Consider the following 14,478-nt stretch of genomic DNA (forward strand, 5'->3'; position numbering starts at 1 on the left):
GGTGGACCGCCGGACCGTGAAATATCGCCGACTTTTCACCGAAAAAGCTCCGCTTTAGTATCATAAAAATCTCATGACAATACGAAAAATTTTACGAGTACTAATTTATGAGACAAAGTCCGGAATTTTTATGCATCATAAAACGACGAATTTCATAACATTTACCAAAAGCAAAGAAAAAAATTGTTAATAAACATGTCAAAACTTTTCAATAAAATTTTCCAAAGCTACCGAATAAAACCGACCAATCATAAAACACGAATTTCTGAACGGATTTTATTGAGCCGAATTTATAGATCGGCCAGGTATAAAATTGCATAATTTATTTAAAGCTGATTTTATTAGATTCCTATAATTAGACTGTTGTAGTGTGTTCTGCTACGCTTCTCCGGTCTTCCCACACGTTGTGTGGAATTTTATGCGTCCATAACCACAACAATTTGATAATATGTTCAAACACTCGAAATTTCCACGAACGTGCCCTCATCAAATAACATACGGACAGTTACCAAAAGTACGTGCATCTGAAAACCCGTCTGTTGCTCACAATTAAGTCTTTGGTAAACAGCAGAGGTGCCAAGTCATTAAGTTGGTTGATTTACCCATGATGGAGTGTTTACAGAGTCAATAGCGTCCTCGACGTGTTAACACCCTTACGCGCTCTGCGTATCTTCGACACATCTCTATTTGTCCAAAACACGATTTGATCCTAGTCAAAAATAATGTTTCAGGTGACCATAATCCTGAAGGACGTGAACGACATGTCGCCCGAGTTCATCACTCCCAACGAGACTTCCGTCGCCGAAAACATCCCCATCAACACGGTCGTGATGGCCGTCAAGGCAGTCGACAAAGACGAGGGCCGCAACGGCTACATCGAATACTCCCTCGGCAACGATCCCACCACTTCCGGCGTCTTCTCTTTGGGACCCGTCGACGGCCTCCTCCGCGTGTCCGGCCGGATCGACCGCGAAACGCGAAGCAACTACACCCTCACCGTGACGGCGCGCGACCGCGGAGATCCACCGAGAGCCACCCAGACGCAAATTTTCGTCCGCATCCTCGACGAGAACGACAACAGTCCCGTCTTCGACCCGAAGCAGTACAGCGCTTCCGTGGCTGAGAACGCCTCGATCGGGGCCAGCGTCCTCCAAGTGTCCGCCACCGACATCGACGACGGTCTCAACGGTCGCGTGCGATATTCGATCAGTTCCGGCGACACGAACCGTGACTTCAGCATCGCCGAAGACACAGGTGTCGTCCGCGTGGCCAAGAACCTCAATTACGAGAGGAAGTCGCGCTATGTGTTGACGGTACGTGCGGAAGACTGCGCCGGCGACATCAACGGAGACGTGGTGAGGTCCGATACCGCGGAAATAGCAATCTCGGTCTCGGATATTAACGATAATCCACCCACGTTTCTGGATTCGCCATATTTAGCCTACGTTATGGAGAACACCATACCGCCCAACGGAGGATACGTCATCACGGTGCAGGCGTACGATGCCGACACGCCGCCCCTCAACTCGCTGGTCAGATACTTCATCAAGGAAGGCAAGTCGGACACCTTCAGGATCAACGCCTCTTCGGGGGAGATTTCGCTTCTGCGGTCTCTGGATCGGGAAATACAAGCGGAATATACGCTGTCGCTGGGTGCCATGGACACAGGTAAAATTTTTTTTACCTTTCTCTGCTTTTTTTTTTACCGAAGAATTGAAAAAGACTCTGGCGAACCTTCTACGTGTGACAGATTTTTTTTGTGCACCAAGTTCCATTAATCGAGCACGGATCAGGTTACGCCACTGGTCAGAATAAGTGGCACAGGCAATAAAACATATCGCCGATAATAGAAATGAGTATTTGAGAAATGCAGTGGCTCGGCAACTCAACTTTTTTTGTCCCGTTGATTTTATTCCAGCTCGCAATTTATTATTATAAGTACGCATATATTTTGCTAGAATGGTAAGTAATAAGCGGAGTGTACGTTGTCGGCATTTGTCTCGTGAAAAGTCATTTTCTTGTCAACACTGCTGCGTTTGATTTAATGAAAATATTTATCAAGCCAGCTCGTCCGGAGAATTTTTCCGCGAGATATCGCCGATGCTCGCGAGAAATTTCGGCGATTTGTCGCCAGACGGTGCGTTGATTTTTCGTCGGCGCTCTTGGTGCAAACCCGTAAATCAACATGATTTACGGCAATGACCAGTTAAATCTAATGGTTAAATAATGAATGTGAACGAGGAAAACAGTAAAGCAACGCGGTCAGATCTGTCGATAAAATATTGCAATTTGTCACTATTACGGTCGACGGGGGGCTGCGTTAGTACCAGGAAGCGAGACCCATGGCCGTCGCGATATCGGGCTAAATCGAGGGCCTCAATCGGCAATATCTATAAACCAAGAACATTACATTAAATGGAGACAAGACAGATCGTGCACCGCGCGTATTGTTATACTTGCCTCAAGTTATTATAGATTTGAACTCGGGTCAAGTACTCTCAAAGATTTTTTTTTCTTCTTTCGATTCTTATAAACCGCCGCGTCCGATTCGTATCGGGATTATTTATCGCAAACCTTCTGTCACTGTCGATGAAGCACGACAAAGACGGTCAGTCCAAGAGAGAAAAAATCGACTGACGGATCTAGTCGAAATTCCATCGGGATTGGTTCTGGCGAGTATATTCACCTGGAATTACCATTTCACCGTGGAAAAGGCACGCACTGCACTTCCGTCGCTTAAAGGGAGATGTGTACAAGGCACATCCGCATCGCAGTCGACCATTGTTTCAAATTTAATCGTCAAGTAACTAAAGTCCATTCAAAATTCAAAAAACCACCACCTATTGCTTTAGGTTGGTAAAATTTAAAAAACCCTAGGTAGATATTTTTTCATACTATGTTGGTATGTAACTATAAATTATGACATTTATGTATTTGATTCAAAATAAAATTCAATTGCTTTGAATTCCGTTCATATTGTTTTATTAGCAGCACGTTTCATTTATTTATTGATTCTTATTATTTTTACTTAAACATGGCTAGAAAAACAAGACATTTAATAAACACTTAACCTCAAATTTACAATTCTCACCAAATTTTACACTAAACAGCGTTGCCGATAGTAATTATCGAGGACGTTGGTGGTTTTTTTTAATTTTTGAATGGACTTTATAATGCATTCATTTTTGTAATGACGAACTAACTGGAACTTTTTTTTTGTTAGATTTTTTTACAAAATAAATGAAAATTAGACAGTTGGCAATGATTTAAATTGTCACATTATTGTCACTGCCAAAACGAATGAATTTCCAAAACGGAGTAAAGCATCAATAAGCAAGTAGTCGAACCAGCACATTTTAAAGGCTTTCAACAAAATAAAAGAAATTACTCATCGAGATAATGGAAACGCAAGTGCGAAAAGTACAAAATTGCAGAAGCAGTGGCGGATGTTTTTTCCGTATATTCTAATCTATTAAAACGACTGTTCGTACATGTGTTTGCTATAGACCGATTTCGCTGAAATTTTCATAGTTGGTTCTTATTAGTGCCGGGGTCATTTAAGAAGTGGTTTGAATGAAATCGATGAAAATCTCTGAAAATTTTACAGTTTTTTATTAGTGCTGAGCTGAGAAATGCTGAGAGTGGTTTGAATGAAATCCGATAGGTAGCGCTAGCGCTGTTTGACAGTTTGACAGTGTTACTCGAAGATTGGATTTATTCAAATTTCGCCTGCTGTTGAATATCGATTAAATTAAGTGATTTTATACAATTTGACACAATTTTGTAAATATGTGTATTTTGTTGTTAATTTGAAATTGAATAGGTTGCTCCTGTTATTGTTGGAACTTAAATCAAGTTTGCACATTGCAAAGCACTAAAACTCACAAATGAAGCACCCCCAATGTTTTGTTTCAATGGTTTTGTTCTTATTATTTTCTGGAACTACAACACAATCGCAGTATTTTTTGAACAATATAGGAAATTATAACACATGCTTGCAAATGACTTCGTTTGCTGCGGAGGATGAATTAACTGATAATTATATGCCAACATTAAAGATTCAAGTAAAATCTACCGCTCAAATTCGTGGTAAAAAGATGTGTTCACAAGACAAAAGTTACTAAATTTAGTAACTTTAGTTCGTCATTACAAAAATGAATCAACTTTTTTTGATAGTACTAATGTCCTGGAACACGTTTCGTGTCTGTCTTGGACCGTTCCAACTTTTGACGAAGCGGCACCACCGTCAATCGAAAACATCACCGTCGCTCTGTGTCTACGAGATCACAGATATCGGCATCTAGATAAAAAAAAAATTGTCAAAATTCCTCCACCTTGTGCAGGTGTCCGACGGTCCTCTAGACGACAGACGATAGCTGATCGTCGGTTGGAATTATTCTTTCTACATGGGAAACGTAGGTGGGTGTGCGTTGGACGCCGTCTCCTCGGTGCACGTACCCCACCGGCCGTCACTTAAACTAACATGAATTGTCACGAAGCGGAGTTCTCACGATGCTGCGATTAGCATCTACATTACCGATCGTAACGAACTGAAGAGACAAAGCGGTCGGCATCTCTTCTGACGTACATTTTCGCTCATCCGAAATTTCCGGGATTAACCGCATCAATCTGGAGGTACGGTTGCCGTATTTGCATTGGCTGTAGGGGCGGATGACCCCGGCTGACCCGCGAATGAATTTCTAAGTGCAAACCTAGTTATGTGCGGTGAGCTTGCTCGCCCTCCGGCTCGGAATTGCTAACTCCGTCGTCATATCTCGCGCTCGTGTAATGGGATGTGCGATAGATAAATAGGGACCGTATTTAGCATGTACCTGCAATAAGGCACCGTTATGTCAGAGGCGCAGCGGAATGTCTGCATTGCCCCGCAGACTTTTGACAAGGGCCTGGCTCGATTTTTCAAAATCTGAACCTTCACAGAAATTCAATTTCGAAAACGGATAGTTCTTACTGCACATCTCATTAATAAAGTTATGCCACCAGTTTTTTTTCCACGGTTACCCTTTATCTTTTCTCTTGATCTCCGAGAGTTGAGTCCGCTCGACAGGTGGTCCTAGCATAAAACGTCATTCCTAGGGCCTTCATTTAATTTGTTTACAAACAAGAATTCTTCATGTGCGTCTGCTGACCCAAAAATTAATTCTTTTTCGGGTAACTGTTCTGCAGACCCTTGGCCGGATATAATTGGGTTTACGTGTTGGAAATTGGCCATCTTACCCTTCCGGGCTGTGTTCCACCGGGCGAATTATCCATTTTATTATGTCGTTTATGATGGTCCGACATCGATGGAACACACACGCACGAGATGCGTGCTTCGCATTTCTCACGCATTTCGGAAAGCGGAAACGCACAAATCTCGCCAGTTTGAGGTATTTTGATTGCGTGGAGGTGTCGCCGCGCCCGTTCCAGGTCAACATCCAGCGGTGGCGTTGTTAATAACGAAATTGAAATGTTTTGAAATATTCGCGGTATAAACGAGCGCGTCCTAGTCGTTAGATGTTCAATCGCTCATCCAGCTGGGAACATGGCGTCAGTGGACAGGTTCGAGCGATCATCTCGAGACTCCGCCCCAACGGCCACCATCCGTCTTAATTCAAACCGGGAATTAAACTGCATTTATATTTGACGTTGATGTCTTGTCGTTGACCGAACAAAACCAAAACCCATGCATAAATTCTCCAATACGGGCCATTAGTCATGTCGCGGATTTTCGCGCATACTCCTTCTCCATTTATTCCGTTTGTCGTCTTTCATTCGCAATTATCTACTTCCAACAAATTATTATAATTAATTGTTGGCGGGTAATGCGGCACCACATCAAGATTCATGAGTACATACCGAGTTTTTACGAATGTCGCGGACATGCTAAAGGATCCATCCGAAGCGGAAGTCGAAATCATTAGTTAAACTGTCAAACATCGTGCCTAATAAAATTGTTATTTTACACCCATTATTTATCCAACGGCAAAAACCCCGTCTCGCGCTCTCTTCATATAATTATCATTCAAGTGCTCGCCAACGAAGGCCGTGGGACCTAAACAACGCTCCGGCATCTTAAACACCGACTGTCACTCATCTAACTATTTACATTCACAACGCCGAATCGATATTCTCGGTATTAACACTCGCAGAATCTCAAGTTGTTCAACCGTCGATTTTTTTCCAGGATCTCCACCTTTGACCGGAACTGGAACCGTCAAGGTCATAGTCCAAGACGTGAACGATCACAGTCCCGAATTCAAAAGACAATCCTATCACGCAACTGTCGCCGAAAACTCGCCTCTCTCGACGTGGGTCCTCACGCCGACGGCTACAGACAAAGACGTCGGACTGAACGCCAAGATCCGCTACAGCCTCCTCGGAGACAAAGTCGACAGGTTCAGAGTGGACCAAGACAGCGGCGTCATCACCACGTCCACCATTCTGGACAGAGAAGAAATTGCCATCTACTATTTCACTCTGATGGCTCAAGACTGCTCGGCCACGGAACCGAGGGCCGCAGCGGTCAACTTGACGATCGTGGTGACCGACGAGAATGACAACTCACCCACTTTCACCTCCACCAAATACGAAGTCTACATTTCCGACAAGACCAAAGCGGGGCAGTTCGTCTTCGGAGCGAAAGCCACAGACGACGACATCGATGCCAACAGCAAAATAACGTACTCTTTGACCGGCGAACACTCCAAAAACTTTACCATAAACCCGGAAACTGGCGTGATCAAAGCCTTCCAAGACCTTTCCAAGTCTTCCACGAACATCTTCAACTTGGAAATCGAAGCCAAAGACGGAGGCAAAAGTCCGCGGAAGGCCAGCACTGAACTTCGCGTCTTCCTCAAACCAGACCATCTGTTTCCTTCGTTCACGTCGGCGGCCAAAACTCGTTTCGTTCTTGCCGAAAACGTGGAAGCCGGTAAACTGGTGGCGCGTTTCAAAGCTACTTCACCGAAGAAAGGACCCGCCGGTAACGTTCGATTCGCCATCGCCGGAGGCAACATCGGCGAAGCCTTGACGATGGACAAAAACACTGGAGAAGTGCAAGTTGCCGGTAAAGGCTTGGATTACGAAACCTCCCCCGAGTGTGAGGTCTGGATCGAAGCGAGAGATTCGGATGTGCCGCCTCTGCGCACAGTTTTGCAACTTACAGTCAACGTGACCGACGCCAATGACAACCCCCCGGTCCTCAACAGTCTCCTCTACAACGCCTCGATTCTCGAAGAAGAGGCGCCGCCGCAACTTGTCGTTAAAGTTTCCGCAAGTGACGTCGACGCGGGGGAGAACGGGCAAATCACGTACAAGTTGACCGACGATTTCGACGGAGCATTCGAGATCGACTCGGAAAGTGGCGAGATTTACACCAACACGAGACTCGATCGTGAAGATATCCCGAGTTATGAGCTTGTAGTCGAAGCCCTCGATCAAGGAGTGCCTCAACTCACCGGAACCGCGACCGTGCTAGTTACAGTTCTTGACAAAAATGATAATCCGCCACGTTTCAGCCGTTTGTTTAGCGTCAACGTTACCGAAAACGCTGAAATCGGATCTTTCGTCATCCAAGTCACGAGTTCCGACAAAGATATCGGAGAGAACGCGAACGCGACCTACAGTTTCACCGAAAATCCCGGTGACAAGTTCAAAATCGACGCGATCACCGGTAACGTAACTGTTGTGGGCCACTTGGACAGGGAACAACAAGACGAATATCTGCTCAAAGTTGCTGCTGTTGATGGCGCTTGGAAGGCCGAAACGCCACTCACGATCACCATCCAAGACCAAAACGATAACGCCCCGGAATTCGAACATTCCTTCTACAGTTTCAACTTCCCAGAGCTCCAAAGAGATGTCGTTTTCGTCGGACAAGTCACCGCAACCGATCGCGACAAGCAAGGACCCAACTCTGTGATAAGCTACTCGCTCCAGCAACCGTCCGACCTCTTCACGGTGGATCCAGCATCAGGAGATATCTTCAGCAAACGCAGCTTGCGCTACAGATACACGCAATTGGAGTCGTCGCCCGAAAATATGTATTCACTTACGATTTTGGCCACTGACAACGGCAAACCTCCGATGTCTTCGGAATGTTTGGTTACTGTCAATGTCGTGGATGCCAACAACAACGCACCTAAATTTGAAGATTCGGAGTATCTTTCTCCGGTACCGGATGATGCTCACGAAGGTCAATTATTGCTGAAAGTGACAGCAAGAGACGAGCAAGATTTCGGGGTCAACGCCGAAATTCATTACGCTATTGTCGGCGGCAACAGTTCCAAACACTTCGCTATTGACAAATACAGCGGATGGATCACGCTGACTGATCCACTGACGGACGTTGGCAAAATGTACATTCTTAGAGTGAGAGCGATCGACAGAGGGGTACCACCTCAGCAAGATGAAGTTACTGTAACTCTAGTCGTAACCGGAGAAAACAAATTCACTCCGGTCTTTACTGCCTTGAGTTATCAAGTCATAGTACCAGAAAACGAACCTCTGGGTTCCACAATTTTAACAGTCGGTGCCTCTGACGGAGACCAAGGTCCCAACGGAATGATCCGTTACAAGATTTCTGGCGGCAACGAAAGAAAAGAGTTTGCAGTCGACGCAAATTCTGGTGCCGTTACAATTTTGCAACCGCTAGATTACGACACGATCCAAGAGTACCACCTCAACATAACCGCGGAAGATTTAGGTTTCAAATCTCGAAGTACTACCGCTATGCTTACAATAACGCTGACAGACATCAACGATAACTCGCCTACGTTCAATCAGTCCGTTTATGAAGCGTACATCTCCGAAAATCTTCCGCCAAACAGTTTCGTCTATCAAGTCAAAGCCACGGACATTGACTCGCCCAAAAACGCGATCATCCAGTACTCGATATCGGACGGTACCGACAAAGATATGTTCACAATTGACCAGAAAACTGGTAGAATCACTGCGAGGCACAGTTTCGACTACGAAGAAAATAATTTGTATTCTTTGAATATCGTCGCCAGCAATCCAGATTCATCGATGTTCGGTACCGCGGTACTTCGCGTCCACGTCAACGGCGTCAACGAGTACTATCCCAGATTCATCCAACCCACTTTCCATTTCGACGTGTCTGAATCTACAGAAGTCGGAACCCCGATCGGTACCATCCAAGCCACGGATCAAGACTCGGGCGAAGACGGAAAGGTCTACTATTTGTTCGTGGGCTCTAGCAACGATCGCGGTTTCAGTATCAACTCCGAGACTGGAGTAATCAGCGTTTCCAGAAATTTAGATCGTGAGACACAAAGTCGCATCGTTTTGACTGTCATGGCCAAAAACGCTGGCGGCATACGCGGCAACGACACGGACGAAGCCCAAGTTATCGTCGAAGTTCAAGATGGCAACGATCCCCCGGAGTTTCTCCAGAATCTCTACGACGTGGAGATTTCTGAAGGTGCGAGTGTTGGTACCAAAGTGACGACCGTCAAGGCCGTTGATAAAGATGTCCGGCCTCAGAACAATCAGTTCAGCTACTCCATCATCGGAGGTAATACCGAACAAGCCTTCAAAATCGACCCTCAATCGGGTGAAATCGAAACTGCGAGAGTTCTGGACAGGGAAACCATACCGATTTATTCGCTCGTGGTGGGAGGGATTGATACGGGTTTGCCACCACAAACCGGTACAGCAACGGTGAAGATACACATCGCTGATATCAACGACAACGGTCCCGTATTCGATCCCCCACAGGTAATTGGTAGAGTTCTAGAGAATGAACCACCAAATACTAAAATCATGACGTTGTCAGCCAAAGATCCAGATTTACCTCCGAATGGGGCCCCCTTCACTTACAAATTGATAGGGGGCAAACATCGCGATTATGTCAGAATCGACAAGCACTCGGGAGTGGTTGTCAGTACCAAAATGATCGACAGAGAAGTAATCCCGCAGCTGGAAATTTTGGTAGAAGTGGAGGACAGCGGAAGTCCAAAAATGAAATCGCAACACAGCGTCACGATCGAAGTTCTGGATCAGAACGACAGTCCTTCGAGCTCTAGATCTGTCCACGTGTTAATTTATGCCTTCAACGGAGCTTTTCCTGTTGGTAAAATCGCAGATGTTCATCCCAACGACCCGGACGTGACTGGTGATTACAAATGTAAAGTACTGCAAGCTCCCACGATTCCTGGAATATTATCGATACCCTCGGGATGTAACTTGCACGCTTCTAGAGTGACTCCAGGACAAGGTTATTCTCTGTCGGTGTCGGGAAACGACGGGAAACATTCGGATGTTGTGTCCACGGTCACTGTGGAATTTGTCACGTTCAATAACGAAACGGTTGATAATTCCATCACAATTCGAATCGGTAACGTGACAAGCCAACAGTTTTTGGCCCAAAGCTATCGCAGCCTGTTGGATGTTCTGAAAATTTCTCTCCACCCCGGTGAAGTCCTCCTCCTGTACAGCTTACACGACACCGACGACGGCCTTGAACTTACAGTGGCCGTAAAAAGCGGGATCAATTATCGCAGCAAAGATTACGTGGTTGAAAATCTAATAAAAAAGCGAGAAACCATCGCAAGTCTGTTCTTGACAAACGACATCAAAATCGGTTTTTCTCCTTGTAACGATAACACTTGCGAAAACGGCGGCATTTGCACCGAAGAGATTACAGTTAGGAGAAATACGAAAATAACAGACAGCCAAAACATCGTCTTCACTTCGCCTCTCGTGGTTCACGAGTACAATTGTCAGTGTGCTGACGGTTTCACTGGGAAAAAGTGCAATAAACGTCAAGATCCTTGCCAACCTAATCCTTGCAAGTCTGGTGGACAGTGCCGTCGACAAGGCTTCAATTTCCACTGCATTTGTCCTCCTTCGAAAGACGGGAGATATTGTGAGTTGGAACGCGGAGACGCTTGTTCGGAAAATCCTTGTCAGAACGGAGGCTCCTGTCGGGAAAGTCCCGACGGTTCGTCGTTTTTCTGCCTGTGTCGGCCCGGATATCGGGGAAATCAATGCGAAGCTCTGGCGGATTCGTGCAGACCGAACCCTTGTCTGCACGGTGGACTCTGTGTGGGTCTCAAGCCTGGATACAAGTGTAGTTGTACCGACGGTCGTTACGGAAGACATTGTGAAAAATCAACCTACGGCTTCCAAGAACTCTCATATATGGCTTTTTCTCCTCTCGACGCCGCCACTAACGACATAACCTTTATTTTTTCAACGACCAAACCCAATTCCCTCCTGGTGTACAATTACGGCCTGCAGACCGGCGGCCGGAGCGATTTTGTCGCCGTAGAGTTGATCGACGGACGAGCCGTCTTCTCCTTCGGCGGTGCCCGCACCGCCGTAACTTCCGTCAGCGTAGGAGGTAAGGACAACAATCTTGCGGATGGCAGCTGGCACAAAATCATCGCGACTAGGAACGGCCGAGTGGTGTCATTAAGTGTCGCTCCATGTATGGAACACGGTGATGTATGCGAAGAATGCCGTCCCGGTGACAATTCTTGTTACGCCGATGATATTGGACCGGCGGGGTAAGTTGGCGATTAATCACCGCTCCCATCTAACGCTTCTTTTCCAGGACTTTGAACTTCAACAACCAGCTCCTCCTGATCGGCGGACTGAACAACGCGGATCCGGTGCTAGAGAGACCGGGACAGATCCGTTCGGACGACTTGGTGGGCTGCGTTCACAGCGTCTCGGTCAACGGACGCATGCTCAACCTCAGTCATCCGCTCGAATCGGAGGGGATCCAGAACACCTGCGCCAGGAGAGGCTCCTGCGCCGCCGTTTCTTCCGATCCTTGCCTCGGTTTCGGCACCTGTTTGGACCGTTGGAGTTCGGTGAGCTGCACTTGTGGCGACAATTTGATCGCACCGAATTGCCACAACGCCCTCCAACCCATCACTCTCAGCGACGGTGCTTTCGTCGAGTTCGTCATCTCGAAGAAACACAAACGGATGCAACTGTTAGAATCGCTGTACGGCGGCTCGACTTCGTGGAAGAGGCACAAACGTTCCAACGAATCACCCGCGAAGAGTGTCAGTTTATTATTCAGGACGGTGCAACTCAAAGGTGTCATCTTATACTCCACCAGCAATAAACAATATACCTCAGTAGAACTAATTAACGGACAAATCGTGTACATAAGTAAATTGTCGAATAGTGTAAACATGACTGATTCCCATGCCAGCGTGACGGACGGACGGTGGCATAATTTGACACTACACTCGCACAGTCGCGGTCTCGAAATCCTCCTCGACGGTATCAGACTCGGTGACGAACTCGATTCGGCAGGAGTGCACGACTTTTTGGACCCGTATCTTACGTATTTGTCAGTCGGAGGTGCCCAAAGAACTTTTTACTACGCCCGCGATTCCACCCCTCAACCCTTCGAAGGTTGCATCAGTAATTTCACCGTCAACAACGAAATCCAACCGTTCAACGGCACCGGAAGCATCTTCCACGAGGTGATTTTTAAAGGGAGGGTCATCAAAGACTGCATCGGACCTGTCGGAGTTGGTACCGCCGCCACACCCGATCCTCTCAGCATCGGAATCACTCTCGTTATAGTTTTCTTTGTGGTGTTACTTGTTGCCATATTAGTTTCGTTCGTAGTTTTTAGATTGAGAAAACAGCACAAAGAAAAAGGTGGTGCTCCAGGTAGTCCTTCTGGATTGCACACCAAACAGAATGGCAGTACCGCCATGATGAGCACCAACGGTTTGAATACGGTCAACGATAATGTCCTAGTTCGCGGCTTGCATTCCGGTGATAATTCGATGGGGTACCACTCCGAAAACGGCGACGTGATTCGAGGAATCGGCGGACATCCCCTAGTGGGGCCGGAACTGCTGTCCAAAAAGTACAAAGAGAGAGACATAATCCAAGGGGAGTTGCCCAGGCCCCAAAGACCTGACATCATCGAACGAGAAGTAGTCAGTAAGAGTCTTCCTATGAGAGAAGAACATCACCCTCCTCTTCCTCCGACTTCCAATCACAACCACGATCACGGACCCAACGATCTCAACTCGGAAATTCCCGAACACTACGACTTGGAGAACGCTAGTTCCATTGCACCTTCTGACATCGATATAGTTTACCATTACAAGGGATACAGGGAGGCCGGCGGGGTGAGAAAATACAAAGCTACGCCGCCACCGGTGGCCGGTTACCACCACAAACACGCAGGAGCACAAGCACAAGCCCAACACCGCCATTCGCCACACCATCCTGCCGGATACCCCCCTAGAGCGCCTCCGGTCACCAGTCCGGGTTCGAGACCCCACCAAAGCACCCCTTTGGCTCGTTTGAGTCCCAGCAGCGAGATGAGCGCTCAACAACCTCGAATCTTGACGCTCCACGACATAAGCGGGAAACCACTCCAAAGCGCTTTGCTGGCCACCACCTCCAGTTCGGGAGGCGTGGGAAAAGATGTCCTTCACAGCAACAGCGAAAGGAGTTTGAACAGTCCCGTCATGTCACAACTGAGCGGTCAAAGTTCCAGTAGTAGAAAAGCCGCAGCACCTCCCCCCGTCACCAACCCTTCCGGTGGGATGGGCTTGACCGCCGAAGAGATCGAAAGACTCAATTCGAGGCCGAGGACTTCGAGCTTGGTCTCAACCCTCGACGCCGTTTCCAGTTCGAGTGAAGCGCCACGAGGCGGAGGCACCAACCACCTCAATCACTTGCACCACTCGCCGGTGCCGGAGACACATCACAGTTCCACAACGACGGACGAAAGTGGGAACGACAGCTTTACGTGTTCCGAAATTGAGTACGACAACGCCAGTCTGGCGGGGGACAAGTACAAGACCAACGAGCCGGATCCCCGAAGGAACGACTCCAGCTCGGGAAGCAAGAGTAACATTCCTCTACCTTCTTACGACGGGTTCGACTCGTCGTATAGGGGATCGATGAGCACGCTGGTCGCTTCCGACGACGAGTTGGAGGGACCGCTGTACAGACCGTCAACCGGGTCGCCGTCCACCACGGGACTCGGATGGGATTATTTGCTCAATTGGGGGCCAAACTTCGAGAGTTTAGCTGGTGTATTTAAAGACATTGCCGAGTTACCTGACTCAGTGAATGGAAGGGTGCCATCCTCGTTAAGGTTAACAAACGCGCCCAAGCCTTCCGAGGAATATGTATAGAATTTTTTAGTGCCGTATTAAAAGACTTATTAAATCAATTCTTAACGAAGTAAACCTTGTATCAAGGGTCTTGTAATTTCTTGCCATATTTTTTGTAATTTTTTATGTAAATTAATTTAGCGTAAACTGCGTCTTCCTATTCCCAAGACTTGTGTACATACTTTTTTACTAAAAAGTCCAGCAGTGTAGAAACGAATATTTAATTAATAAAACTAACTATAAAAATCAATATCTCTTTTTTTCGTTAACGGATTTGAAGCGATTACCTAAGCCCCCGCAGAGCGAACTAGTGACATGAAAAATTAACTGTTGGCACCATTGTGGCAGT

At 46.9% G+C, this 14,478-nt stretch overlaps 1 protein-coding gene across 1 annotated transcript in view; it reads left to right on the forward strand.

Annotated features, from left to right (window-relative positions):
• Positions 1-14,379, forward strand: part of ft (cadherin-related tumor suppressor fat) — an 89,488-nt gene extending 75,109 nt beyond the window's left edge. Inside the window, exons 6-8 of the mRNA XM_069049875.1 lie at positions 732-1,668; positions 6,185-11,531; positions 11,579-14,379. Coding sequence (XP_068905976.1) covers positions 732-1,668; positions 6,185-11,531; positions 11,579-14,150 — 8,856 coding nt within the window. The 3' untranslated portion in view covers positions 14,151-14,379. The remainder of the gene's footprint in view (positions 1-731; positions 1,669-6,184; positions 11,532-11,578) is intronic.
• Positions 14,380-14,478: the final 99 nt, after the last annotated feature.

This window comes from Tenebrio molitor, chromosome 6 (genome assembly GCF_963966145.1).
Source record: "Tenebrio molitor chromosome 6, icTenMoli1.1, whole genome shotgun sequence".
Classification (NCBI taxonomy): Eukaryota; Metazoa; Arthropoda; class Insecta; order Coleoptera; family Tenebrionidae; genus Tenebrio; species Tenebrio molitor.